We start from the raw sequence: 26,241 nt of genomic DNA on the forward strand, positions 1-26,241 counted from the left end.
AATCTCTTGGCCTCCAAAGGATGTATTTATTTGAGCAAGACAACGCACATTCATATTGTTGTTGGTTTGGTTTATTTTACTTCGCTTTTCTGCCACATTTGGTTATCGCGAAAATGAGGATGATGTGATGAAATTAATGAAGGGACCTCGAACAATCCAGACCTGGATTCGAACCCGTGATGAGCGTGCATTCTTGTTCCTGTGTTGTACTCTGCAGTGAATAATGAAATAATTTGAAATGAAAAATGTATCTCAGAACTCAAGAAGCCAAATGAATATTATTGAAGAAACTACAAAGAAGTGTGTTTTGTTACCTGTTTTGTTTCTGTGCATAAAGTGTACTTAAAACACCAAATCAACCAACCGTGGGGGAGTGGTTATCACAGCGCACTACGACACCAGGAGTTCCGGGTTCGAACTCCGACCTGGGCATGGGTGTTCTTTGTGTTTGTCCCTTCATTCATTTATCGTATCATCTTCGCAATTAACCAAATGTGAGAAAAAAGCGACGCTAAGTAATAAAAATCAAATCAAATCATTGATCGATTGCTTGATTTGATTTATTTTACTTCCCTTTTCCGCCACTTTTGGCTAATCGCGAAGATGATACGGTAAAATTGATGAAGGGACACACAAAAAGAATACCCATGGCCAAGCCAAGATTCGAACCCAGGATCTCTGGCTTTTAGTAGTCAAATCATATATTTTTTTATTTTCAAATGGGGGTGGGGGTTACGTGTACTTTTTTTTAGTACTCATTCATCATTTTGCAATCTTTTCCTGTTATTGACAGTCTATTTTTAGGAATACTGGGCCCTAAAGGGGGTAGGGGTATGAGCCACACCAACCCCCCCCCCCTTGAGCACGCCACTGATTGCTACCCCAAGTGTCGACGTCACCGCACGTCACTGATTGTGAGTATTATCTGAATTGGCAGAAAACAGGGTAAATTAGAAAATAAACATTTTGGTCCTTCTTGCTCATCAAATGCCGATTTCCTTTTTAAAAATTCAGGCGTCTTTCTATTGAAAGTTTTACCTCCATGTTGCCCTATTTTACTGCGTGTGGTGATATAGGTATATATATATATATATATATATATATATATCAAGAATACCAAAAGGTAAATAGAAATACTACATCAGCGTTTGCATCTGTTTGCTACATAGGTAATAAGAAATGAAACTCATAGAAATATTTTTTGTTACACAGAATCTTTATGCTGCCTTGGTGGACGAGAGGACCGTCGATCTCGTCACGGAAGGTTGTGAGCTCAAGTCCGGCCTGTCAAAGGTGTTTGCTCTTCATAAATGTAATTTAATCGCCATCAACTGAAAGAGGCTCGTTCAATATTTTCCAAGGAACGTTGGAATTTGATGATATCAGTTTGAACTAATTTGAGCTGCTTATGACATGTGACAAAATGTGACGTGTTTGAGGCAACAAATGAACTTTCAGATCTGTATCATGTTGACAGAATTATAAAATAATCCTGGTAGGAGTGTTTAGAAATTGTGCTTAGAGAAAACGTCGGCAACTATTTCACGGTTTTTGTATTAAACCTGTTTGACATTGCATTGTTTCCGCAATATAGAAACTTATTTTAGTACACTGTATTAATTTCTGCCAACGTTTGGCAAGTTAATGTCTCAGAGCCTGAGGTGTTCTTACACGAAGACAACATGTCTGTAAACCTGCTATTGACTGTCGTGTTTTGTGCACATGTTTATGGTGCTTTTGGAGCTACCGAGTGCCATAGAGTTGATTCAGAAGGACACAATATTATCTTTCACTGCCCAGAACATGAACATGACATGGACTTATGCTGTTACAACTATCAAAATAATGGATATTGCTGTGACAAGTCTAACTTACCTCCAAAGAAATTAATAGCTAAACAGACAAGAATATTAGGTATAGTTTTCAGTTATGTCTTCGTTCTAGTAATCATATTTCTTGCAGGACTTGCCTGTCGCACTTATCTTCGAAAAGCATGTAGAAAAGCTCATGCAAAAGAAGACAAACATGTAAGTCCGGGTTCCATCCCGATCTAAGCTAGTAAAACATAATTCGCTTGACACTGTATTTTTTTATAATGTGTTTAATATATTGCAATGTTACTTTTCTTTTGGTAATTCAGGAAACAAAATTAATACATATATATATATATCTTCGTTGGATATTAACTTTTTCTTCACACTAACTAGATGGATCAATATGTATATTTGTTTGATGACCATTAACATTAACATGGACTCTTACAGTAAAAGTGTATTTTGAAAATCAAATAACTCAAAAAATATTTTGCCTGAAAAATAAGTTAGTGTAGAACGTTATAGAACAGCAAGGAGGCTTCGATGGTTGATCTTTGTGACACACATTATAGGAGAAAGAAGAATCTATACGATTCTGTTTGGAAAACTTGCTGATTTTGTGGAAGGCGATGATGGAAAAATGAGAATGCTGAGATGGATCTATAGGATGTTCAAGATTGGATCAGGGAAGGTGGCTGGTGAGCGAGGTTGGGCAACCGCTCACCCAAAAATTTATCTGCCCTCCCAATTGCTCACCTGAACAAATTCAAGACGTAAGTGATTAGGTATGAATACTTCAATAGAAAAAAATATATTATTGTCTTGACTCATTGCACATTTTTCTTACTAATATTGTCAATACTAGGAAGGCTCACAAATTATATTATCAGAAGTTTCGCTGTTTTTGGATTTACATTAGTTTACTGAGTAAGATAAGGAAAATCGTCAGAACATGTGTTGATGAATAAAACCTGTCAATTTCCATCGTTTACTTAAAACTTGAAACATGATCCAGTCAATACAGTTAATACTTCTATGGCTATAGCCAAAGTGCACGTTTTCCAAGGTGGGGAGTACCAAAATCATACAGAAAAAAAAACAAATATCTTAAAACAACCACACACGTAAATAAAACATCTTCTTCGCGTTATTTCCATGTTGTATGAAAAAGTTGATTGAGTTGGTAATTCCACTTTATGCACACTGGAGTTATAGTTTAAAGTGGGATCCGAGCCACCATGTGCATCCACCGGGTATCGAGCCCGGGACTCATTGATTACAAGGCGATGACGATACCACCACACCATCGGGGAGGCCCTGTATGAAAAATAACTTCGATCCTTGCAAGGCTTGCTTCCCTACATTAGCGTTGATGTCTTATTTCGATAGTGTGATAATAATCAGAGGGTGCCAACTTCATTTAAAATTGGAGGGGAGGGCAGGATTGACAACAATATTTTTTTTGTATAATGTATATACTTCTTGAGGAATTTGGGGGACAGAAAGTGCTTTGCCCCATAATGTCAGCGCTTATGGTGATAATGGGGGTGATAATTGTCAGTAAATGAAACTTTTTTCAAGACTTTTAAAGTACTATGAAGAAGAGAAGAATTGCTACTATGATCACCACAATATAGTATGTAAAAGTATTTGTTTTCCCAATAAGCGCTATGCATATTTCTATTGAACTCTACCGAGAAGGGCGTGCCCAGGATTTTCGAATGCGGGTGTATATTTTTTTTTAGAAGTCCGCCCTCATTTTGCTATCTTTTCCTACCTTTGGCGTCCTTTTATCATTATTATTTTTTTACGAATACTAGACCATAGGGGGAAAGGCGTTTCCACTTGTTCGCCAATTTTTGTTTGGACACGCCAATCTCTACCGAGCACCTCTTTTTCCTCCATTGGCCAGATGAAGATTTACTTCAATAAGTGATCGAAAGATCTTACACAAGGTTAGAAAAAAAATAGGACTGTCTATATGCAAAGTATGCAGAAAAAGGTATTAAATTCAGAGCATAAATATGTACATAAACAGGCTCACTATTGCATTATACATATAGTTAAATAAAGTGTAAAAAAAAAAAAAAAAAAAAATGCGCAGTGGTCGATCTCGGCACCGAAATTCCTGGGTTCGAGACCTCGAATGTGTTCATCCTCATCTCCACGATTAGCCGAAACGGAAGAAAAGCGACGCTAAATAACATAAAAGCAAATACAAATTGGGTGGCAGTGGAAATTGACGATCTTAGTTATTTATCCATTCAGGTCAGGACGGGTTTGGGACGAGAATTTTTTTAAATCCCGACTTTCGGGCGTGGGTGGAGTTTGAGCTTTTGCTTTGGGGGGGGGGGGGGGGGCAGACTCTGGGAGAAGCATATGATGTACCTGAGGGTTGTTGAATATCCCCTAGCTTATAAGCGGTCCGGAGACCTTCCCCCGGAAATTAAAAAACAACAACTTAAAAACACTGAGTTCTAGGCCTTTTAGATTTGAAAATGTTAAATTTCCTCGCTTAAGTAAACAAATATTAATTAGTATATTGGTTGTCAGTTTTAAAAGAAGCAAAACAGTACGATTATTGCATTTTGCATTTTATTATTTTTTTATTGATACAATACTCGTATTATTTTAAAAACAGTTACGGTACAATAGTAAACTTCAGAAATTTTAGAAAAATTAAATTGAAAAGTTCTTTTGATGCCTCAGCAGTAACTGCTGACTTAACACAAAATCATTTTACGTTTTTCTTTCTTCAAACTGTACATATCAATCAAATCGTCTAAGTCCCGATATTGCGGCGCAATTACCGCACATGCCATCATGCCAAACGTCAAGATTTGCGGTATCGCTTCATACGAGACAAAACCGTAGTAACTGAACTTAATCATGTGTTATTTTCTTTGTCTTTTTTAAGTTGGGGGGGGGGGGAGGGCAGGCCCCCTCTGGCCCCTCCAGAACTCCGCCTATGCTTTCGGGACGGGAAAGATTCTTCATTTCCCTATCACGTTGGAAAATTTTCGGAACGGGATATATTTGCAATATCCCGACGCTGTAAAAGTATCCAATTCGGTAAATTTCTCGTAAGGGACAGACGGATTTCATCAAATTTACAGGAGAAATTACTTACCGAATGCAGTTTCTTTTTACTTCTGGAAATTCGGGGAAGTGTTTTCTCGCATCGTTCATTGAATTTTGACGGTAAATCATCTATTTTTCGATATAAATGTGTGACCGATGCACGAAAGCTCTTGCATCCATTTACTTCCAGGTGAATGTAGCCTGTGTGTTATGACGTAATCCCGGTCAGTGTTTTCAAACATGTGTTTTTGTAACTGAAGAAGGTACGTTTCCGCAAATGGTTTGTGGGGCTATGTGTCAATGGTTCGTGGAACTATGTGTCAATGGTTCGTGGGACTATGCGAGAATGGTGTGTGTGGCTACACATATTTTTTTCGAAACCAATTTTTAACTAAGGTGCGTTGCAAAATGATAAGAACTGTATGGAATTTGAACATATCGTGGGGACAAAAAGAAAACAGGAAGCGAAAGTGATGCAAACTGACAGAGAGAGGAAAGCATGTTATGAGAAACGTTGTACTGTTCAGGGAGACGCGTACGTGTAACAGCAGGCAAGGTCGAAGTCAAAAGAGCGTTGCAAAATGATAAGAACGGAGTGCGGTTACCCCAGTAGATGTCGTTGCCAGTGGCTACAGAGGGCGCTGTTGCAGCTAACGTGCAGATTGCGAGGTATTCATGCCCTGTTGAGGAGTACGACAGCATTGATGAAGGTGCAGAATGGGCCGTCGAGCAGGATTGTCGGAACGTCAAAAGGGACAGATATTGGCATATAAGGAAGAGGGAGTGTCTTCGAATGAGATTGCACGCTGAATTTGTCGCAGCGCCTGTGTGGTGAACAATTTCCTAAAACTTGGAGACTGGTATGTGTTGTGTATTTGGAACACATGCAGATCTTACACAAGGTGTCGAATAGATTATAAATGATATGCACGCATAATTCAACAATATTTAATTGATCACAAAATTCCATTCAACAAACTATAATGAACTCCATTTATACAAGACAAAACACAATCTGTTTTTACCTACATTTTGACAACTTCAAAGGTCTTATAAACCATACAGACTATTTACGCAATAAGCGTCACACATACGACAGTATGGAATGAAGAAAGCACCGGGAAGGTCGCGGAAATTGACGCCCCGACAGGAACGTGACGTCCTGAGGAAGCGGGTTGCTGGTGAAACGTCCCTCAGACAGTTGACTCGTGATCCTCATATCATGTGCATCAATCAACGCTATCACGGGCTGTGAAACGCAGCAATCGTCTCCGATATCGCAAGGCCAAACGACAGCCACGACTCACAGCACAACACAAGAAGCGTCGCGTGTCCTGGGCCAAGATGCACATGGCGTAGAAGGAGGAATGTCGGCGGGTAATTTTCAGCGATGAAAAGAAATTCAATTTGGATAGTCCCGATGGCTGGAGATACTATTGGCATGATCTCCGCAAAGAGGGAAAGATCTTCTCCAAGAGACAACTAGGAGGACAGTCTGTAATGGTGTGGGGTGGGTTTGTTTATCGTGGGAAAACGAATCTTGCCTTTCCCACAGGCCGTATGAATGCACTCGGATACCAAAACGTCCTAACGGACAATCTATTGTCATTTGACAATGGCATTGGTGGCGATCAGTGGCATTTTCAGCAAGACAACGCCAGTATACACACTGCGAGTCCACTATCTTCTGGTTTGGACAGGAATATGGATGTCATTGACTGGCCTGCGATTTCCCCTGACATTAACCCCATGGAAAACCTTTGGTGTCTTCTGTGTCATTCAGTACGCCAATGGAACCCAGTATAACAACGTTCATGACTTGAGGAATGCTATCGTTTCTGCATGGGATGCCCTTGATGCTAATCTATTGAAAACGCTGGTGGACAGCATATGTGATCGGGTCTTCAAAATGGTGTACTGCCATGGTTCGTGTATTGGCTATTAAAGCAGGTCTGGGATCCCGTTCTTATCATTTTGCAACAGTAAACATGGTCACTTTTAAGGTTTGTTGCTTTGTTACCTTCTTGCCTGCACATGACTTCTGGTCAACACGTTTTCTTTCTGTACATTGGGTGAGCATTGTAATTTGCTGTGTGCCTGTACCTGTAACTTAGTAAACGTGTCACACTTACTTTTTGATTCGTTCTTATCATTTTGCAACGCACCTTATTGTAACCTATATGTGACCCTACCTAACCTAACCTTACCGGAAATGGATCGTGGTGCTATGCGTCAATGGTTTGTGGGGCTACGTAGGTATTTTTGGGTGCAGTGGGGTGGAAACACTGCATGCCGAGTACGGTAGTGAAACTGTGACCGCCATTTTGTGTGTTACCGAAGGCAAAAAGAAACGAAGAAAACTTACTCGATATGTCGCAAATAGAGCTTATTTCCGTGAAATAAGTGAAATGCCACCTTCAGCAACGTTTCTCAATGCAGAATACATAAGTACGAATATTCAAATTAAATGAACTAGGAAATTTCAGCCGTCTGTCCCTTACGAGGAATTTACCTTGCATTTTCTCAAATTGACAATTTGTACAATCTTGACCTCCCATCCTGATCAATTCCGTATACCCTGGAAAGTAGTCATAGATAAATTCCCGAGCGCTGTACTTTCAAAGTATATGAAATTGGTATATGGTGTTTGGATATCAAAACATTAGTCTTTGCGTGCACTGCACCGTCAGCTGTAGTTGTACAGTGGGATTACCTACTCATGTAAATAATACTTTTGCGGAAATTTGTTGCCGAAGAGATTAAATGTGATACGCTATATTTTTTTCTCTAACCTGTTTGAGCAATTCAGTGAGCGTTTCTTATAGTGATATTGCCATTCATTATCTAAAAGGTTTTAAATCCATTTTCCCCACTTCAGTATTGCTGGACATTAAGTATCCATTCTTTTCTCCTTTCATCGTGAAGAAATACGTATGCTTTTGGAATAAATCAAACAATGTGAGTATCTCTTTCATATAATAATAGCAATAATCTGTTGTCATTTTAATATGTACTTTTGCGGCATTGTTTCAGTTGTCTTACAAGCTGATTTTACTGGAGGCAGCCTTTCCACCCTATTGTTTTTTTTCGTCACTACTATTTTCACCAGGTCGTGAATTGCAATTTTCATTACATTTTGACAGATAGCAGAGGGCTCATTTCACCTGCAGTTACATTTATGGTACCCTTGACCCTTGTGTGCTTTATGACAGATAGCAGAGGGCATTTGACCTGCAGATACATTTATGGAGTACTATTATCGTATGGGTGAAACACCTACGAATCATATATTTCGGACTTCTTTACATTGCTAACGCGTTGCGGAACATTTCTTAAGGCGAAATAATGCATTTCTAACTAAGATAATGTTTATTTTCTCGGAGCGATTTTACAATACAGGGAATTTCTCCATTTTGTTTGAAATTCGGCATACTCACTAATTTTGGCCCCCTAATCACGAATCTGCAGTCAAAATTTGGCGCTCACACGTGGAAATAGCAAAATAATCGAAATTAAGTTCTTATTTCCACACCCTCGATTTCCGAATTTCCCGCCGGTTCCGGGCTCCGCCCCTGGGGTAATCGACCTACCGCCCCCAACCGCTGTCGCGGCCCCGCCTATATCTATAGACTCCCTGTTAAGGGCATGTTAGAAAGTGGCCGGATTCACCTGCCCCCAAATAAGCGCCAAATTTATACGTGAGCGCCAAATTTTAAGTGCAGATTCGTGATTAGGAGACCCAAATTAGTAAGTAACCGAAAATTCAAACAAATTGGAGAAATTCCCTGTATTGTTAAATTATACCATTTTCTCTATTTACGAGTACTTACTGTTACTTGTTGTTTCGAATCTGTAACACATTATGGCCGTGATAGCATACTGGTTTAGGGGGCGTTCTGAGAGTGTTTTGTCGATTTATGCAGTGGTGCAACCTCGTTCACCGGAAAATATCTACTTTCGTGCCCCTATTTGAAATTATGGTAATACGTCGCATTTACGTGTAGAACTTGTAAAATAACCTTGCGATTTACCACGTTCATTGTCCATACACAGCAATTCGGAACCATCTTTCTTTCGCAATTCGTTAATGGTCTTCCTTTACGCACAACTCTCTTGCAACCTTGAATATTGACGTCAGACGAGGAATGCCTACGTGGTTAGGTTAGGCCTGTTAGGTTAGGTTCCATTAGCATAAATACAAAGAAAAATTTCTTTGACGTCGGAACACAATGTTGCTACAATGTTGTGCGATAAGTGACACCCATTCGGGAAAAATGGCTTGTTCCGAACTCGACAGGTGGTTCTAGTGAAAACACGGCGAGGCTGAAACACTGGCTACGGGGTTGCATCGTCTTAACACACGGAACATTGCACTCTCATGCAAAAAGCAAATGGCGTGAGCAGAAACAGCGTGTCGGACAGAGATTTTCGCAGAAAACAACACGCATTCACATTAAAATGGATCAAATCTACATTCAGGAACTTCCAAAACGCTCAAGAAAATGATTTCCGTAAGTACTTTCTCCTGTAAATTTGAAGGAAATTTGAAGGAATCCGTTTTACCCATACGATAATGTTACCCATTATTTCACCTAAAGAAATGTTCCGCAATGCAGAAGAGTACGTTAGCAATGTAAAAAATTGCGAAATAAATCATTGATAGGTGTCTCCAGTATAGTAAAGTAGTACCCTTAATAGTAGTAGTAGTGGTATTAGTATTAATTCAGCTAATTAATTAATTATAAGTATTATTAATTAATTGTGATTATTATTATTTAATTAAAGTATAATAAAACAATAGTAATGTGAATTTGGAAAAAAAGTTTTAGAAATAACACCCCCCTTGATGAAATCCTGCGTACGCTACTGGTACCAAATAATGAATTTATAACGAAAATAATGTCTATTCCTTACATTAACGAGTACTTACTACTGTTCCTTATTTCCCACAAACCATCCATGGGTAGCCCCAAAAACCATTGACGTTAGCCCAAAAATTCACGATAGCCCCACGAACCATCACGGGGACGAGGTATGCCTACTAGGTTAAGTTAGGCCTGTTAGGTTAGGTTCCATTAGCACTCCTTTCGTTCAATTTAGCATATACGGACAACATCATGGCGGCAGCAGCAATAGCACATCGGAAATAGATTTTCGTAGAAAACCACATGCATTTGCATTAAAATGGATCAAAACTACATTCCCGAACATCAACAACACTACAGAAAATGATTTGCGTAAGTACTTTCTCCTGTAAATTTGAAGAAATCCGTCTCCGGTATAGTAAAGTGTTACCCTATTAAGTAGTAGAGATCTACATAAATATGGTATTTATGAAAACAATAGAACGAAATTACTTTCTGGTCATTCGATTTTTATCAAATCCTGGGAGCATTTTTTTGTTTCTTTGTTACGAAATAATTGTCTGGTCAATGAGGTGAGACATTTCAAGGATGAAGGAGATCCATAAATACAAGAAAATATATTAAAATAAATTGAAATAATCAAAGTATGGGACTCATCCAAGGAGCTGCGGTGATCTGGTCGGTAGAGAGTCTGACAAGTGACAATCACGCGGGAGATCCAGATTCGATTCCCGAAATTGGTTGGAATTTATCCGACTTTTTCCCCCGCATAAATGTCCCTGATAATTCACATCTGGATTATGTCGCTGTTCTTACCAACAATACATTTTACAATAGTTAAGCTTATTGTCGTTTGAATAATTGTCTAGTCAACAAGGTGAGACATTTTAAATAGAGACATTCAAACGTGCTGCGGTAAACAATACAATGGGAAGGCGAACTGGTGACTGTATTCTTGTCCACCTAGCCTTTGTCTATACATTAGCCTCTTACAATGTACCATTAACTTTATTTAGTTAATTCTCATTGTTCACACAAAACAAAATACATGTTCGCTGAACACTGGCGTACATAGAGGGATGGCCGATGGTGTTCCAGCCCCTACTGAAATTTTGAGAAAATCAGAATTTTCAAATAAAAATCTGTTAAGAACTTTAAAAAATCAAAATGTGTAAATGCAAAACCTCTTTTAAAGTGAATCCCGATTCCCATTTTTGTCTTTGAATACAATTTTAATAGACTGAAAAGCTCCAAAAATACGAAATATTTTATTATGCATCCTGCCCTCCAAAATGAAGCCATGTGCTATCCACATTTACCATTCCAGCCCCTCCTGAAAAAAAAAATCCTGCGTACACCAGTGTATTGAACATTGTTGCAACTGAGATACAAAAGAACTTTTTTCTCTTTTAAATCATAGTTACCCTAACCTAACCTCATAAACTCGTGTTTACTTTCAAGGCATCACTCTGAAAGACGCGTGTGTTTGGAATGCTGTGCTTTTCTAATTATTATTATTGTTATTAGTAGTAGTAGAAGTAGTAATAGTAATATTATTGTTCCAGATTTTTGACTAAAAAATTGGCCATTTAATTTTTTTCCACAGCATTTTTCATAATATTTCACAAGTTCAAGGGGGGGGGTTAAACCCTGTAATACCCCCCCCCCTTTGCGTATGCCACTGTATGGTACCCTTGACCCTCATGTGCTTTATACTACAATTCTGTACCAGCTTGTTGATTTGCGTTATCTAAATAATATATATCATGTATTTATTCTATTTCCGTGGGCTGAGACTATTTTAGGGGCACGGCCATTTTGGAGGTGATGTGATCAGCACTACGTTCCTGCCGCCTTTAACCCCAAAGGTTGCACCCAGGAACCCCTTTTTTTTAAGATTGGGTGAGCCCTGGAGCTCCTTTATTCGAGGACAAGGCCGGAAAAATTCCAACCTTAGATCACCCACCCTAGGAATCAAACCCAGGTTTCCTGCATGGCAGTCCTACACCATTTTTGTGTATATACAATACTTTTAAAATGTTAAACAAGTTTTATGAATTGCGAATTTTCAGAATTAAATTTTTGATAACAGTCTGATATAGTGAAAACACATTTCACTCGTTTATTTCCGAATTATTGTACTTACCTTATATGCATAGCGGAACATTTTTCAACTTGGGATTATGTTTTTTTCACTGAAAAAGTGTAATTTTTTTCCAAATTTATGAACCGAAAAATGCCGCACAAACTATTCACAAAAGGTTTTTAAACGAAAATTGATCCACGGAAGGTTAGGTTAGGCAAACATAGAGAATTAAATTGAAAAAAAAAACCGCTCACACGTCATCTTGTAAAACTAGCGCATGGTTGCTACACTAACACTTATTAAACGAAAAATGCTGCACAAACTATTCACAGATGGTTTTTTGGCTAACATTGATTCACAAACCATTCACGGAAGATTAGGTTCAGTTAGGTTAGGCAAACATAGAAAATTAAATTGAAAAAAAAACTGCTCACACATCATCTTGTAAAACTACCGCATTTTTGCTACACTGACAGGGGGTTACATAATCGAACACACTGAACATTTGATTCACGTAGTCGATGGTAATGGTGGCACAAGCTATCGTGCAACAGAGATACATTAATGTCGAAAATTACATTATTTACTGGCCGAATAAGTTGCACAAATGGAAAAAACACTATTCCCAACTTCCAAAAGTCCACAGGAACTCAATTTCGATTAAAATTTTAGTATCTGCCAAACATCTGAAATTCCTTTATTTTCTTGTTTTTCACATTGGTACTTGCATCGCTAAGGATTCTTGAAGGTGGGATTTCGTTTTTTTCACGACAATAATTCCAATTTTCCACATATCGAGCAATTATTGTTCGTTGGTTTTTCAGTTGTGTTACACACAATATGGCAGACAAATCTTGACTAGTGTTGTCTATGATCAGTGGGTGTGCAGGTTTTCCAACCTTCTTCACTGAAAAATACCTACTCTTGTGTCACTGATTTTGTATTTTTTTACGGGTTTGAAAACCCCACGAACCATTCACGGATAACCCCACGAACCATTCACGGATAGCCCCATGGACCATTCATAAATAGCCCCACTAACCATGCATGGCAAGGTTAGGTTCGGTTAGGTTAGGCAAACATAGTTAAAATTGTCATCTTCAAAATTGTCATGTTCTTGCAAAACAATGACGTGGTTGAAAACTCTGGCAGGGGGTTAAATCATCGAACGCACGCAACATTTGGTTCACGTAGTAGGAGGACATCAAGGGAACAGCTTTCGTGCATCGGAGAGACATTAACCTTGAAAAATACATGATTTACCGGCAAAATAAATTATGCGAGGGGAAGAAACACCCTTCGTAAAGTCTACGGAAACTCATTTTGGTAAGTACTTTCTCCTGTAAAATTGAAGAAATACGTTTTGCGGTTACTAAAATTTTACCCACAGGCTGGCTTTTTTTGTTATTGCTAAGAAGTTCATTCAAGTATGGTGTCAGATACATAATTGTGACACAGTGATTGTTGTCAAAGTTAGCAGCACCTATGGTGTGAAGACAAGTCTTAATTACTGTCCAGTGTGCCTCCAGCAGGGACTAAACCTAGAAGCTCTTAATTACAAGGTTACATGGGTATCACTACACTTTTGTTACTGGTAGTGCATTTGATTGTATTTACAAGAAATACGAGAAGCTGATTCACTGCATTTGAAGATACTTTCCTGAGAACTTCATTTATTTCAGGTAGCTGCTGAACAATGGGATGTGGCCAAGTGGAATACAGTTGACCTTTTTGGAAACCAGATTTCTTGTAAGTCATGGAGAAAGGCAATCGCAAGGAATTGCTTTCTGTCATTGACAAGCAAAAAGACCAGCTTCATCGTTATGAATCAAGATTAAGAGGTATGTTAATTGAATAGAATGAATTTGTTGTATTGAGGCTATTTGGGGTGAATTTTTTTTTCTTTAGAAAATTGCAAATCCTGTCAACAAACAAATTCATTTTTCATAAGGATTTGTTGAGTCTTAGGTTTATCCAGATATTCTTGTGATCTTTAGTGTAGAACATTGGAGAAAGCCAGTTTCAGGTATCAGTTCTAATTGTTTTATGATTTTTTCAATTTCTCCTAGAAGAAAGATCGAGTACTGTAGAATTTTGGCAATCATTTTCACACGTAACTTGAACCTTCCTTAAAGTAATGAGCACTGTTTGGATTTCGAAAAAAAAAGTTATTTATATTAGGAAAAAAACCTTCAAAATTACCTTATGCAAGCATGTGCACTCCCCATGGACAATTCATTCTCCGTTGATAGAAGCGAAAGCAAGTATCATAGAGTAGTGGGAATGAATGTAGAAGTAATATGGAACCTTCTGAAACTAAACAGCACAGTTTTAATTTTGAAAAAGTCCAATTTATGGGTAAAATAATATGTTAGAGGTACCTTCCACAAAACTCCCCATTTCCCATGCTTTTTATGGACTACCACCTAACCTAACTATGAAAGCATTTAGGGTTATTATTAAAATTCTAAGGGAACTAAACCTGACCCTCCTAACCTACTACAAAAGCATGTATTGAACAAAATCTTTGAACATTTTGGCGGCAAGAATTACGTAGTAGTATATGGAAGTGAAAACCAGTGTCAAGGAAACACAGTAAGTAATCGCTAAAACTCTGCAGCATGTGTTAACAGACGTAAATCGAAATCGAACCATGTGAAAAATGCATACGTAACATGATGAAATTTGGGTACTACTATACTATACCGGAGACACCTATCAATGATTTATTTTGCAATTGTTTACATTGCTAACGTACTATTCTGCATTGCAGAACATTTCTTTAGGTGAAATAATGGATTTCTAACAAAAATAATGTCTATTTCTTACATACGATAGCCCCACGAACCTTCACGGGGACAAGGTATGCCTACTAGGTTAGGTTAGACCTGTTAGGTTAGGTTCCATTAGCACTCCTTTCGTTCAATTTAGCATATACGGACAACATCAGAATTAAAATTCCACGGCATCTTCCACACCCGGCAACAACTTCACGACGCATCCTTGACACGTCATGTTGTAGCAGCAGCAATAGTGCGTATTGTGCTCTCGTGCAGAAAGCAAATGGCGGCAGCAGCAACAGCATGTCGGAAATAGATTTTCGTAGAGAACCACATGCATTCGCATTAAAATGGATCAAAACTACATTCCTGAACATCAACAACGCTACAGAAAATGATTTGCGTAAGTACTTTCTCCTGTAAATTTGAAGAAATTCGTCTCCGGTATAGTAAAGTGTTACCGAAATTTGCAATAAAACAAAAGAAATTTATGTCCAGTTTCATATTAATTGATTTCTTCATTATACACATGCTTTGTTATCTTCCTTAGATGACCAGAATTCTATAATGAGACAGAATCTGACAAACATTAAGAAATTTAACTGTTCGCAAGCGAAGAGAGAAATGTTGATGAAACATCTTAGTTATATTTTGTGAAGGAATTGCTGTAGATGCTAAGAAACATAGGAACCGACTCCCTGGGGCTTGGGGGGGGGGGGCTTGGGCCCCCCAATGTTATCGATGTGGGGCAGAGCCCCCAAATAATTTTGCTTAAGAGAATCTAATGTATTATTTTGCTTCTCTTGTAAAGTTTACTCTGAATTGTGCCACATGAACTTAACTTTAAATACACATTTGATATGTTCTAGACCTGTGGTTTCCAACTTCAAAAGGTCCGAGGGACAAAATTATATCCAGCAGTTGATTGGCGGGCCGCATTTGGTGGGGGGGGGGGGGATTAAAAATTACAAAAATTGTAAGTACTGAACTGAGAATGTAGTACTTACTTTCGCATGACCTAAATTTCTAAAATGAGACATCAAAAACAATGGAATCACAAATGAAAATTGTATAATTACAATTTATTTCACAAAAACCCAATACTTATGGATGAATTGAAAGAAATGAAAAACACACCATACAAATAAGAATCCTTCATAGTAAGTGTTCAATGTGAAAATTGAGGCCGATCTGCTTATTTTATTAAAGTTGGAATGTGAACTTCAATTTCTGTATTTGAAAGTCTCAGAAGGTGAAGCAGTGAAGAATCTACCAATCGACTTCTGTAGCGGTTCTTGATGAACTTCATTGAAGAAAAAACCCTTTCACACGTGTATGTGCTGCCGAACATCCATGTCATTCTTTGTCCAAAACTACGAAGGTTTGGAAAGCATTCGTTTGAAAGGTATTTGAAAAACTCTGGCCCCTTTTCTTGGCTAGTTTGAAGGAACACATCGCCTTGCAAATCACACAATTCAAGTTGGAGAGAAGCTTCTTGTTCTTTGATGTTAACGCCAAGAGGATTGTTAAATAACTGGATGCTGCTTTAAGTTCCTCAAAATCTTTAATCTGGAGTCAAACTCATCCATTATTTCTTTAATATTTGCACTGAATTAAAAAAAAATGTCCAGTGTTTCTTCATCATCTGCTAGCCACCGACAGCTTGGAGAATGGACCAGGTTATTCCTCTCCAAAGTAACGTTGAAAATCTTCAGTTTATTACGAAACCCATCTGTGTTTCCCATTAAATCTGACACCAGCTGGTTTCTTTCCTGCAGTTTCAAGTTCAGTTCGTTCAGATGACCTGTGATATCTGTTATAAATGCCAGTTGTTTAACTCTTTCGCTGCGGAATTCTCTGGCACACAATATCCCTTGGCTGCGTAATTAAATTTGAAAATATATTTTTTTTATAAGAAAATAGTTTTCACAATTACATTGCATTATATATGAGAGAGAACTTACAAAAGTCATTCCTTGCACTGGAAAACCATTCTGTAGTCCCTGGTGGTATGATATTTTGAAAAGAAAAAAAAAACATTTTTTTTAGAAACATTAATTTTACAAACATTTTTTTAGAAACAATAGTTTTACACAATTACATTGCAAAATATGTTATAGAGAACTTACAGAAGTCATCCCTTGCACTGGAAAACCACTCTGTAGTCCCTGGTGGTATGATATTTTGAAAAATTTTGAAATTTTGAAAAAAAAACATTTTTTTAGAAAGAATAATTTTACAAAATTACATTGCAAAATATGTTATAGAGAACTTACAAAAATCATTCCTTGCACTGGCAAACTATTCTGTAGTCCCTGGTGGTATGATATTTTGAAAAAATTTGAAATTCCCGCACCTAGATCAATGCTGTTTTGCACTCTGCTCCATTATGTTACGGACGGCAGTACAAATTCTTCATCAGACACTACACAATCACTGTCACCACTTCAAGTCTCATAAAAACTGTCGCTATTATCGTCACAACTTAATTCACCTTCTGATTCTGAGTCGGGCAAATAACAGTTGAGGAACATCATTATCAGACAAGTGTTGACGACTTGACGAAGCCATGTTGTTTACATTCAAACATGCATTTGAAACTGACATGTCAGAGCACTCAACGCTCGTATGTCAAAGAATTCTAAACGGAGGCGTAATTAGCAACATCATACGGATAAAAACAAAACTACAAGTTCAAATAGTTCAAAATACTATCAACAGATGTCAGAAGGCTACTAAAAGCGACATACTTTGGAAATGCGACACCCGCAGCGAGTGGAAGTATGAACTCGCAATAATGCGACTTCCGTGGAGCAAGCCACCTGGCGTGCTGTGCATAAAAGCGACGACCGCAGCGAAAGAGTTGAGGAAGTCCATACTCTGAAACTGTTCCTTCAGTAAAAAAAGAACATATTTTAATAACAATACATAAAATTAATGTATTTTGCAAACTGGCTTCGCGGGCCGCCAGTTGGAAACCCCTGTTCTAGACCATCAACTTTGGGTGGCTGAGACCGCTAAACCACCAACTTTTTTTTTTGGGGGGGGGTGTATGACCAGAGACAGCAAAACACATGACTTATTGCTATATACTAAGTATATAATTATGAGTATTGTTAACATTTTTACTAAAAAGAGTTTCAAATTAAGATGTGGATGAACTAGGAGAGTGGATGGGACGTTTGGGCTACAAATGGCAGAACAAGATCATTGATATATTAGGAAGATCTGTTTTGCTCTCCGTGGTAGCCGATATTAAAAGTCGGGAATATTTTGCTATTATGGTTGACGAAACTTGTGACATATCCATCCGTGAACAATTGACATTTTGCATTCGAACTGTAAATGAAAATTTTGATATTTTTGAGGAATTCATGGGCTTTTACGAGATTTCGAACACTGAGGCCAAAACTTAAAAAAGGGAGGGAGGGAGTCATTCATTAATTTATTTCAGTGATCAGAGCCCCCCCAATAATTTTGACAATGCTAAGAAAGCATAATTTGTTTATGAAATTTTACAATTTCTTTCATGCAAAGGAGATAGTGAATCAATTAGGTTGGCTTACTATTAAATTAAATTTTTACTGATATTTTTTGTTGTATTGTTGCTCAAAGTTTAAGGAAGTTAAAGAATATATTTTCATATAATTTGGATGACAAAAAGTTTTGGTTTAAAATAGAACATTTTTATATACAGCATGATTGCTTGATAATGTTTTATATACAACATGATTACTGTTTTCTATGAATTGCATTAGTTTATTATTTTGATTTTTATGTAACATGAACTTTGCAATTTTTTTCCTTGCAATATATTTTGTGTCTTGTAACAGAAAAGTAGTGTTGGCTAAAGTGAGTTGAATATTCTTTTATAAGGTAGCGTATGGTAACACTGTAATATTGACTGAATGTCTACCTGTAATCACATGATTAATCATTTTTTTGTGCTTTAGGAGCTTTTTTTCTTTATCTTATGAGTATCATTGGTATCATGGTCGACAGTACTCAGTTAGCAGCTCTCAACGTAAACCTGCACATGTGTAGTACCTGTGCACTCACTCTGGTTATTGAGTCTAATGTACCATGTTGTGGTGGACTTTGTGGAAGTTGAGTTAAATTAAATCCCGGGTTTGATACCTGGTGGACATTGCACAGTGGTTTGGATCCCACTTTAAACTGTATGTCCAGTCCCGATTAGCCTTACTGTGCGTAAAGTGGACTTAAAAGCACCAACTCAACAAAGAATTAAATTAAATGATTCACTTGTTTCAAAATAGTGGTTTCTTTTTTGCAATGGAAAATGTATAAGTTTCCTTTCTTATGACAAACCTTAGAAGGAACTTTGTCCTGAAACAATTTAGTGTCTGTTTAGAATATTCGATTACGCTTTTACTCCAACCTTTTCAGTTTGCTTAGATTGTCGTAAGATGTGTGTGGGTACGTAGTATGCTGGCCTACCTGTATGTTGTCTAGAAGGCACAATTATTTTGCCGAGGTATGGAGATAAGGAAGTTAAGATAGAAAAAAGAAAAATTTGATCAGCTTCGACTTCAAGCAATCAAGAAATGGATACAGCGTGTATAATAAATACCATATTTACTCATGTATAATGCACACTTTTTTCCAAAATTTTTGCTCCCAAAAACTGTGTTGCATATTATGCACGGAACAATTCAGACAGCCAACATGAAATCGTACAGGGTCATTCCATGATTTTGGGACACTTGCATTGATTTTTCATGTTTATGGAACCCTATCATGTTATATATCCTTGTAAAGCTTAAATCTGCAGTTTCTGAATATGGCAACAGTATTCCATTCAAGATAACGACACTAATGTGAAATGCGGTTGAAATAAGTTCATCACAAAATGAAGGAACGTTCGGATTTCTATGCTGGTTTGGATGAAAGAAACCATAAGGAAAAAGAAGACAATAATTAAAATGTATTACTGGCCTAATAATAATAATATATATGGAGTGTGTAAATTCCTTAATGCAAGAAATCTTGTGCTGCTAACTGCTAGTTTGAAGGTCCTGAATGTGCCTCATATAAATGTTACGTTAGTCACGGAAAAAGTATATATTTTGAAATTCTTTTAGAAAAAGGAAAGATGGAATGAGCAAAACCACATATAAATGTTTGAAGGCCATTTCACACGATTTTTCACTTTGAAATGTAATGTTCTGCAACACGAAGAAAGCAGTGGAACTCTGGTGGAATTCAAGCATGCACTATCCGTCACATGGGAAGCATATCAGCAGTATTTTTTGGGCAAGAAATAATAGAATATAACTTCCTGAGCACTGCAAATCTATAATGTCATCTTGATCTTGCTTTCTACTATTACAGAATAAAAAAGGTGGTTAAAGAGTGAAAGCTTTGGGATCCTGGTGGGAGGGGGGGGGGAGGTGGCATGGTAGACTTATTGTTTACACAAGAGGATATTCTCCTCTTGGTCCTCATAGCAACAGGTGACTCATTGAATAGGTGTGATGTTATTCACTCTTGATGAGCATAGCAACAGCTTTACGACCTACAACTAAGGAAGCCATTTCTTGAAACTGGATTGTACTGCACATTATATAGGAGATATAATTTTTTGTAACTTTTGTAACTCATTAAAAACCAGGGTGCGCATTGTACATGCACGGCAACTATACACACATAAATACGGTATACAAAATAAATAAGAATTATTGCAGTATACCAGGTCAAATTTTCATGATATGCTGCTGCTATACACTGTTAAAGTTTGTTGTTGTACGGTGCTAGAGGTGACAAGCTGTATCTTTGCGGGTTGCCGTGGCTGCTCCGCGCAGAGTGTGTGAGAGATAAGCTTATGTAGTTGCCACCTAATCGCCGTTTGGGTGGTGGTCGACAGCAAGGACAGAACGCAAGGATAATGACACGCAGCCGGTAGCTCCTCCGCCTTGCTACTGCGCAGCTGGGCTTGGGCAGTGTTCACCTGCAAAGATACAGCTCATCAACTCTATGTTTTATATAAATAGACCATGTATAGTGCCCAGTTTCAAAATAAGATATTCATACCTGTTCTTGCTTTTCAAGATGTTGTCACTGCTTATAAAAGTCTAGCTAAGGAGAAGACAGCATTGGAAGAGAGCTTGAAAGTCCTCACTACGACAAAGAGTTCAGATTCTGTGCATTCCAAAGATGATAATGGTTTGCAGGAAAACAAGGCTAATAGCCATCCTGAAACTTCAGATGGAGGCAATGTTGAACAGGAAAGCTGCTCCGAGACATCGGAAACTGAGGTGGGTAAATGCTAGGGTTGTGTTTCTTGAAGTTGTATTGTGTAGAAGAACCTTTTTGCCTTCATGACTGTACTTATAATCAGTATTCATGAAAATTATGTTAAGGATGGCTAGGATATCAATGATTTTGCTTTTAGAGGTACAGAGAGAGAGAGAGAGACAGGTAGAGATCTATATCTTTCTTCTCATGTTTTCTAAAATTTTAATTCAAGGTCTTTTCTAGAATTTGCATGTGTCAGATTTTTCTTTAATTGTCACATGAAAACATTAACCTGTTATTAATCGCCCTCCATTCTTCAGGTATACATGTTTCTACAGAATTTCAGCCATTTATAGACCAGATAGTATGTAGTCAAGATGATGAACGTTGTCCAGACTTAAATTCCATAACAGATAATGATGAAAGTGAAACAGATCTTTCAGAGTTCTGTAAGTGGCATGAGTGGGAAAATACTACAAACAGTGTTGAGAAAACTGAAAAGACTGGAACTATCCAAGATTGTTTTGAGTCTCTGTCAGGAAAAATTCCACACTTTCTGCATCATACTTTCATAAAACGTAAACAGCAGATGGCTTTCCAGGGAAGGATTCAAAACTTACATGAAGAAGAAGCTGTCTTACAAATTGACTTCACATGCAAGGAACAGGATGAAATGCAATCTGCCCATTGGAGCAATAAACAAATTACCGTTTTTACAGCTGTAACTTGGTTTCACGATGGAACTACATCACAAAAGAAGTCTTGTGCTATTATATCTGACTGCCTTAATCATGATAAATACAGTGTACATGTATATTTACAGTATATTTTAGATTATCTCCAAAACGAACTTGGATTATCAATTTCCAGTCTTCATATTTTCTCAGATGGCGCAGCTTCACAGTTTAAGCAAAGGTACACTTTATGTAACATCACATATTTTTTTACACCAGGAATAAACAGCATTGAGTGGAGTTTTTTTTTTTTTCAACTTCCGACGGTAAAGGGGCTGTAGATGCAATTGGGGGAGAAGTAAAGAGGATGGCGAGAGAAGCTATAATGGCTGGGAAGACATCAATTCACTGTGCACATGAATTTGTCACATTTCTTCAAGAAAAGAAGACAAAAATTGTAGTAGCAGAAATCCCAATTTCTACCATAGAAGACGTGAAACAACACTATAGCTCTTTTCAGTTGTTACGGCGTGCGCTGGCAGGGGAAGTGGAGAGCGGGGAAACAACCTATCCAGCGCAACGAGATAGGCTGGTTAGAGAGAGAGACTGCAGCGTTGCCAGAGTAGTAGGAAAGGCGAGTTGAAATCGAAAGAACCATGAAATACAGACGTCCCATTGTTCGCGTATGGCCTGAGTATGAGTATTATCCTCATCTTGTTGTCAGTAGAATACCGATAAGTGTATGATATCAAGTGTATACGTTGTAGGAATTCTTTCCAACTGTACCGAATGGTAGCTAGTATTGTCCATTACAATCACTGCGTCTTTGATGTTCCTTTCGTCAAGCGGATCTAAAAACTGCAAAAAACACTGAAAACTATTTTACATTCCTGTAGAAAACCAATGTGACTGGAACCTACGTGACAAACAATAATGCACCCACCTTTACCCACGGGCACTTTTAAAACCCCTGTAGCCAGTGGCATGCCCAAGGGGGGGTTGATGGGGGTTATAACCCCCCCTTTCGTCCAGTATTCCTAAAAAATATAACGTTAAAGGTAGGAAAATATGACAAAATGAGGACTGACTACCAACAAAAGGTATACATAACCCCTCCCTTTCGAAAATCCTGGGCACGCCACTGCCTGTACCCTCTTTATTTTGCCAGATTTTCGTTGGAGCGTAATTCTGATGTATGTACGTTTCATCTAAATGAAATACCTATATAGGGCAAAGGTTCCTTATTTTTTAGAAGATGCATTTTTCGCAAAAACGTTACTCTGGCTGTAACTATATCGGCTCTCTCCATCAGAAATCGTCTACCGTCATTGCACTTTGTACTTGAACCCCATATACTTCAGTATCCTCCACAACGACGAAACTCCCCACTGAAAGCTTATTAATAATAATAATAATAATAATAATAATAATAATAATAATGTTTATTGTAGAAACATGTGAGAACATCATATGTATTACAATCGTCAGAAATATACATATAAAGTCTCTATAGATCTTACAAAAAAAAACATCCAAAGAGCATTTTAGAAACGTAACACCACTTACATAAATTTAGTTGTTAACGTTATTGTGTATGCAAATCAACGAAAACTTGTTCAGTGTTGGATATTCACCCTTTACATAATACCAGAGGATAATTCTTCTTGTTATATCTTTATCGCAACCGTCGATTGCCTTTGTGATAGCTACTGTTCCTTTTGATTCGTTTGTGCAGTGATTCAAATGACGTGGAACCCGATGCCTCAAGACTGTCTTTGCCTTCCCTAACAATATGCTGCACAGTTCGCGTCACTCCACAAGCTTCCGACACTCTCTGTTGCACTTTGTGCACACTTACCAAGGGAAAACTGTTTTCTGCTTCCTTTTGAAAATATCCATGAACCCTACTGATTATTTTCCTGCCTTGGCTCCGAACTACCTCCTTCCTGTTCGCCATCGTACGATACTTACTGCGTTGATAAACACAAAGCTCCCAATGGAACAGCGAGAGTACAAATAAACATCACATCACATGCCACATACACGTTTATCGAAGAAACAATGCAGTTAGGCAATACACGACGTGACAACAATTACTCCCACGTATGTTATTCCTACATTCCGCTCATAACAAACAGAAATCAACACTGGCGCAAAAGACCATCAGCAATGTGGTGAATTGGCAACACAGCAATGTGCAGAACGAAGTTAGCGCTGCAGCTTCCTCCTGTGACTGCGTAACTCTTGGATCCACCGCCAGGTGGTCTGTTCTCTGGTTGGTCAGCGGCATGTTCCCCGCTCCCCACTTCCCCTGCCAGCTTCTAGAGCACACGACATAAGAACTGAAAAGAGCTATAGATGAACGCTGGGTTAATATTCAACAAATTCCAAACACACACAATATTCACCATTTCAAAGTAATCTCTCAAAATGTCATTGAATGCTCCAACTATACAGGATCGACTGAGAAATTTGTTCATTCCTTCTTGAAAAATCAGTGTTGTGAAAGTTACGAAGTATTACAAAACAGTTCTTTGGAAGTTGAGAAATATTATGCAGTATTTTATGACCAGATATTTTATATTGGCAGAATATTAACCATGGGCAATGATGAAATTACACTTAAATTTTTACATCGTTCAGTTAACAGCTTTTTCTGGCCACAACCTAATGATATAGAAACTGTAAACAAGAAGTTTTTATTTTATGGTCCAGTTGAATTGCAGGGTGCTGGTTCTTTTGAAATTCCACATTTAAGAGAAATAGAAAAACAATTTAAAGATTTTAAGAAGCAAGCAGTGTAACATTGTCATACAGTATTAGCACGGTTTATATACTTTATTTCATTTGTACAGTTTTTAAATAGTTTTAGTGTTACTTATTGTTAGTAGTTTTTAGTGTTACTTTAACTAATTTCAGTTATATAGTAAAGAAAAAAAATTGTTAGTAAGAATATGTAAGTCTGTTGAGTTTATGAATATATTACACAAGGTGTCAGTACGTTACCATACATGTCAGTCCTTTACCAGGCTTATTTTATTTTTTTCTGAACCACTGAATAAAACTGAAGCATTCAGATTTTGCTGTCTTACTGTACCACCTTCCACTATTAATCATTGAAAAAGAGAAGTACTAAAGTGTCCAACTTTCAGAGAATTTTATCACAACATTCAGTAATTTGAAACCGTGGGTTGACACATGTGTCAGTCCGTTACCATGCAGTTTTTTATTTTCTTCTCCATAGTCAGACAAAATTGTGAAAAGTTTGTTACTGGGTTAAAAGGGACTCTTTTTTTTTATCTAACATGGTGATGTTTTGGAAATTTAATATTGCATATCTGCCTAATTAAAAATTTAAAAAGCTGAAGAAAATCTTCTAAAGTGCATCTGGAATTGCTCAGAGGCCTTTGGCTTTCTCCTGCTTTTTGAATCATTCAGATCGGTCGATTCTGTGAGCAGGGGTGAAGGTTCAAAATCAGACACATATTGACGGATCAACCTTCTGTATTTTGATGTGCAGCGCAGACACACACATTGTTTGTTCCAGTGGAACCTGCTAGAACACAGTTCTTTGGGCATAGTGAGGCAAACTTCGTGAAACCTACACTAGGGTGGGACTGTTTGAATTGGGCATACACTTCACTGAGATTGTTTAGCAGCAACGTCTTTTGTTTGTGCTCTTTGGTGTTTTCTGTTGGAATGGTTACCAAGTCCTTCTTGCCGGGCATAGTTCTGCTGATACTATCACTGCAATAAAAATGTTCCACCAAATGAACAATTCTTGGATTCAAACTTCTCCCAGGTTTAGGATTTGGTGATGACATTACTCACATTCCCTCACTAGCTTTTTTCAAGTTCGTATCATGCGATTTATTGCACTTGGGAATTCATTCCTAATTCTTCCAATACTTCAATCTTTAAGTAGTATAGTCAAGATTTGCACTTTAGCACTTCTTTCTGTACATTTTTCAAACCTTTCTTTCAACTGTTCCAATATTTTTCCATCAGTACTTTTGTTTTTTTGCAATCTGTTCTTCTGCTGCTTGTATTTAGAATAATAAATAAAATAAAATACTTATTATTTTTACTTACGTTCAGTGAGTGTGTGTTGAGTAATTGACAACGTTTCAGGGACCACCGTCCCCTTCTTCAGGTCGGTTTATCGGCTTCACGGTTGCCCAAGAAGCTTCGTCAATAGCAATGGCAAGGATTAGGTTTTCATGGATAGGATAAAATATTGGGATTCCATTACAACTGACCTGTACTTTTTTTAAAAAAAACACTATGTAAAATTTCCCCCTATTAAAATCTATTAAAACCCCACTATTACACTTATTAAATAAGAATCCCTCCGGCCTTTTGCCGATTACATATTAACAGCCAATGTCTTCCTTGCGAATGCATGAGGTCGTGAGCAAGTTATATCTCCCTCCTCTCTCTTTCCCCTCTGCATTGCGTCATTCAAAAGTGAAATCTCGTACGACTCGCGCTTCGCGCTCTACGTCTGGGGTAACCTTGAATCCAATTTCCTCATATTCCTGCTTTTCCCATTTTTTCAGCAATCCTATCCAGAGTTCGTCAATGTTACCGTCTTCCTTATTAAGTTTATTTTCTCTATTCCTACATAAAAATGATGCCTCATACACATTTTTTCTAAGTAGTTTATCTTCCTCTCTAAGGACTTCC

The 26,241-nt window shown here is 37.7% G+C and overlaps 1 protein-coding gene across 3 annotated transcripts in view; it reads left to right on the top strand.

The window, feature by feature from the left end:
• The first annotated feature begins 1,510 nt into the window (after positions 1–1,510).
• LOC145989804 (GRIP and coiled-coil domain-containing protein 1-like) overlaps positions 1,511–26,241 on the top strand; it is a 78,965-nt gene continuing 54,234 nt past the window's right edge. Inside the window, exons 1-3 of one of the 3 annotated variants that reach the window (XM_083125160.1) lie at positions 1,511–2,027; positions 13,529–13,687; positions 20,696–20,901. In XM_083125160.1, coding sequence (XP_082981286.1) covers positions 13,603–13,687; positions 20,696–20,901 — 291 coding nt within the window. In that variant the 5' untranslated portion in view covers positions 1,511–2,027; positions 13,529–13,602. Of the gene's footprint in view, positions 2,028–7,596; positions 7,854–13,528; positions 13,688–20,695; positions 20,902–26,241 lie in introns of those variants that run through there. The other 2 variants (XM_083125158.1, XM_083125159.1) reach the window with 2 other exon arrangements.

This window comes from Lepisma saccharinum, chromosome 7 (assembly GCF_977018435.1).
Source record: "Lepisma saccharinum chromosome 7, izLepSacc3.1, whole genome shotgun sequence".
In the NCBI taxonomy this organism is placed as follows: domain Eukaryota; kingdom Metazoa; phylum Arthropoda; class Insecta; order Zygentoma; family Lepismatidae; genus Lepisma; species Lepisma saccharinum.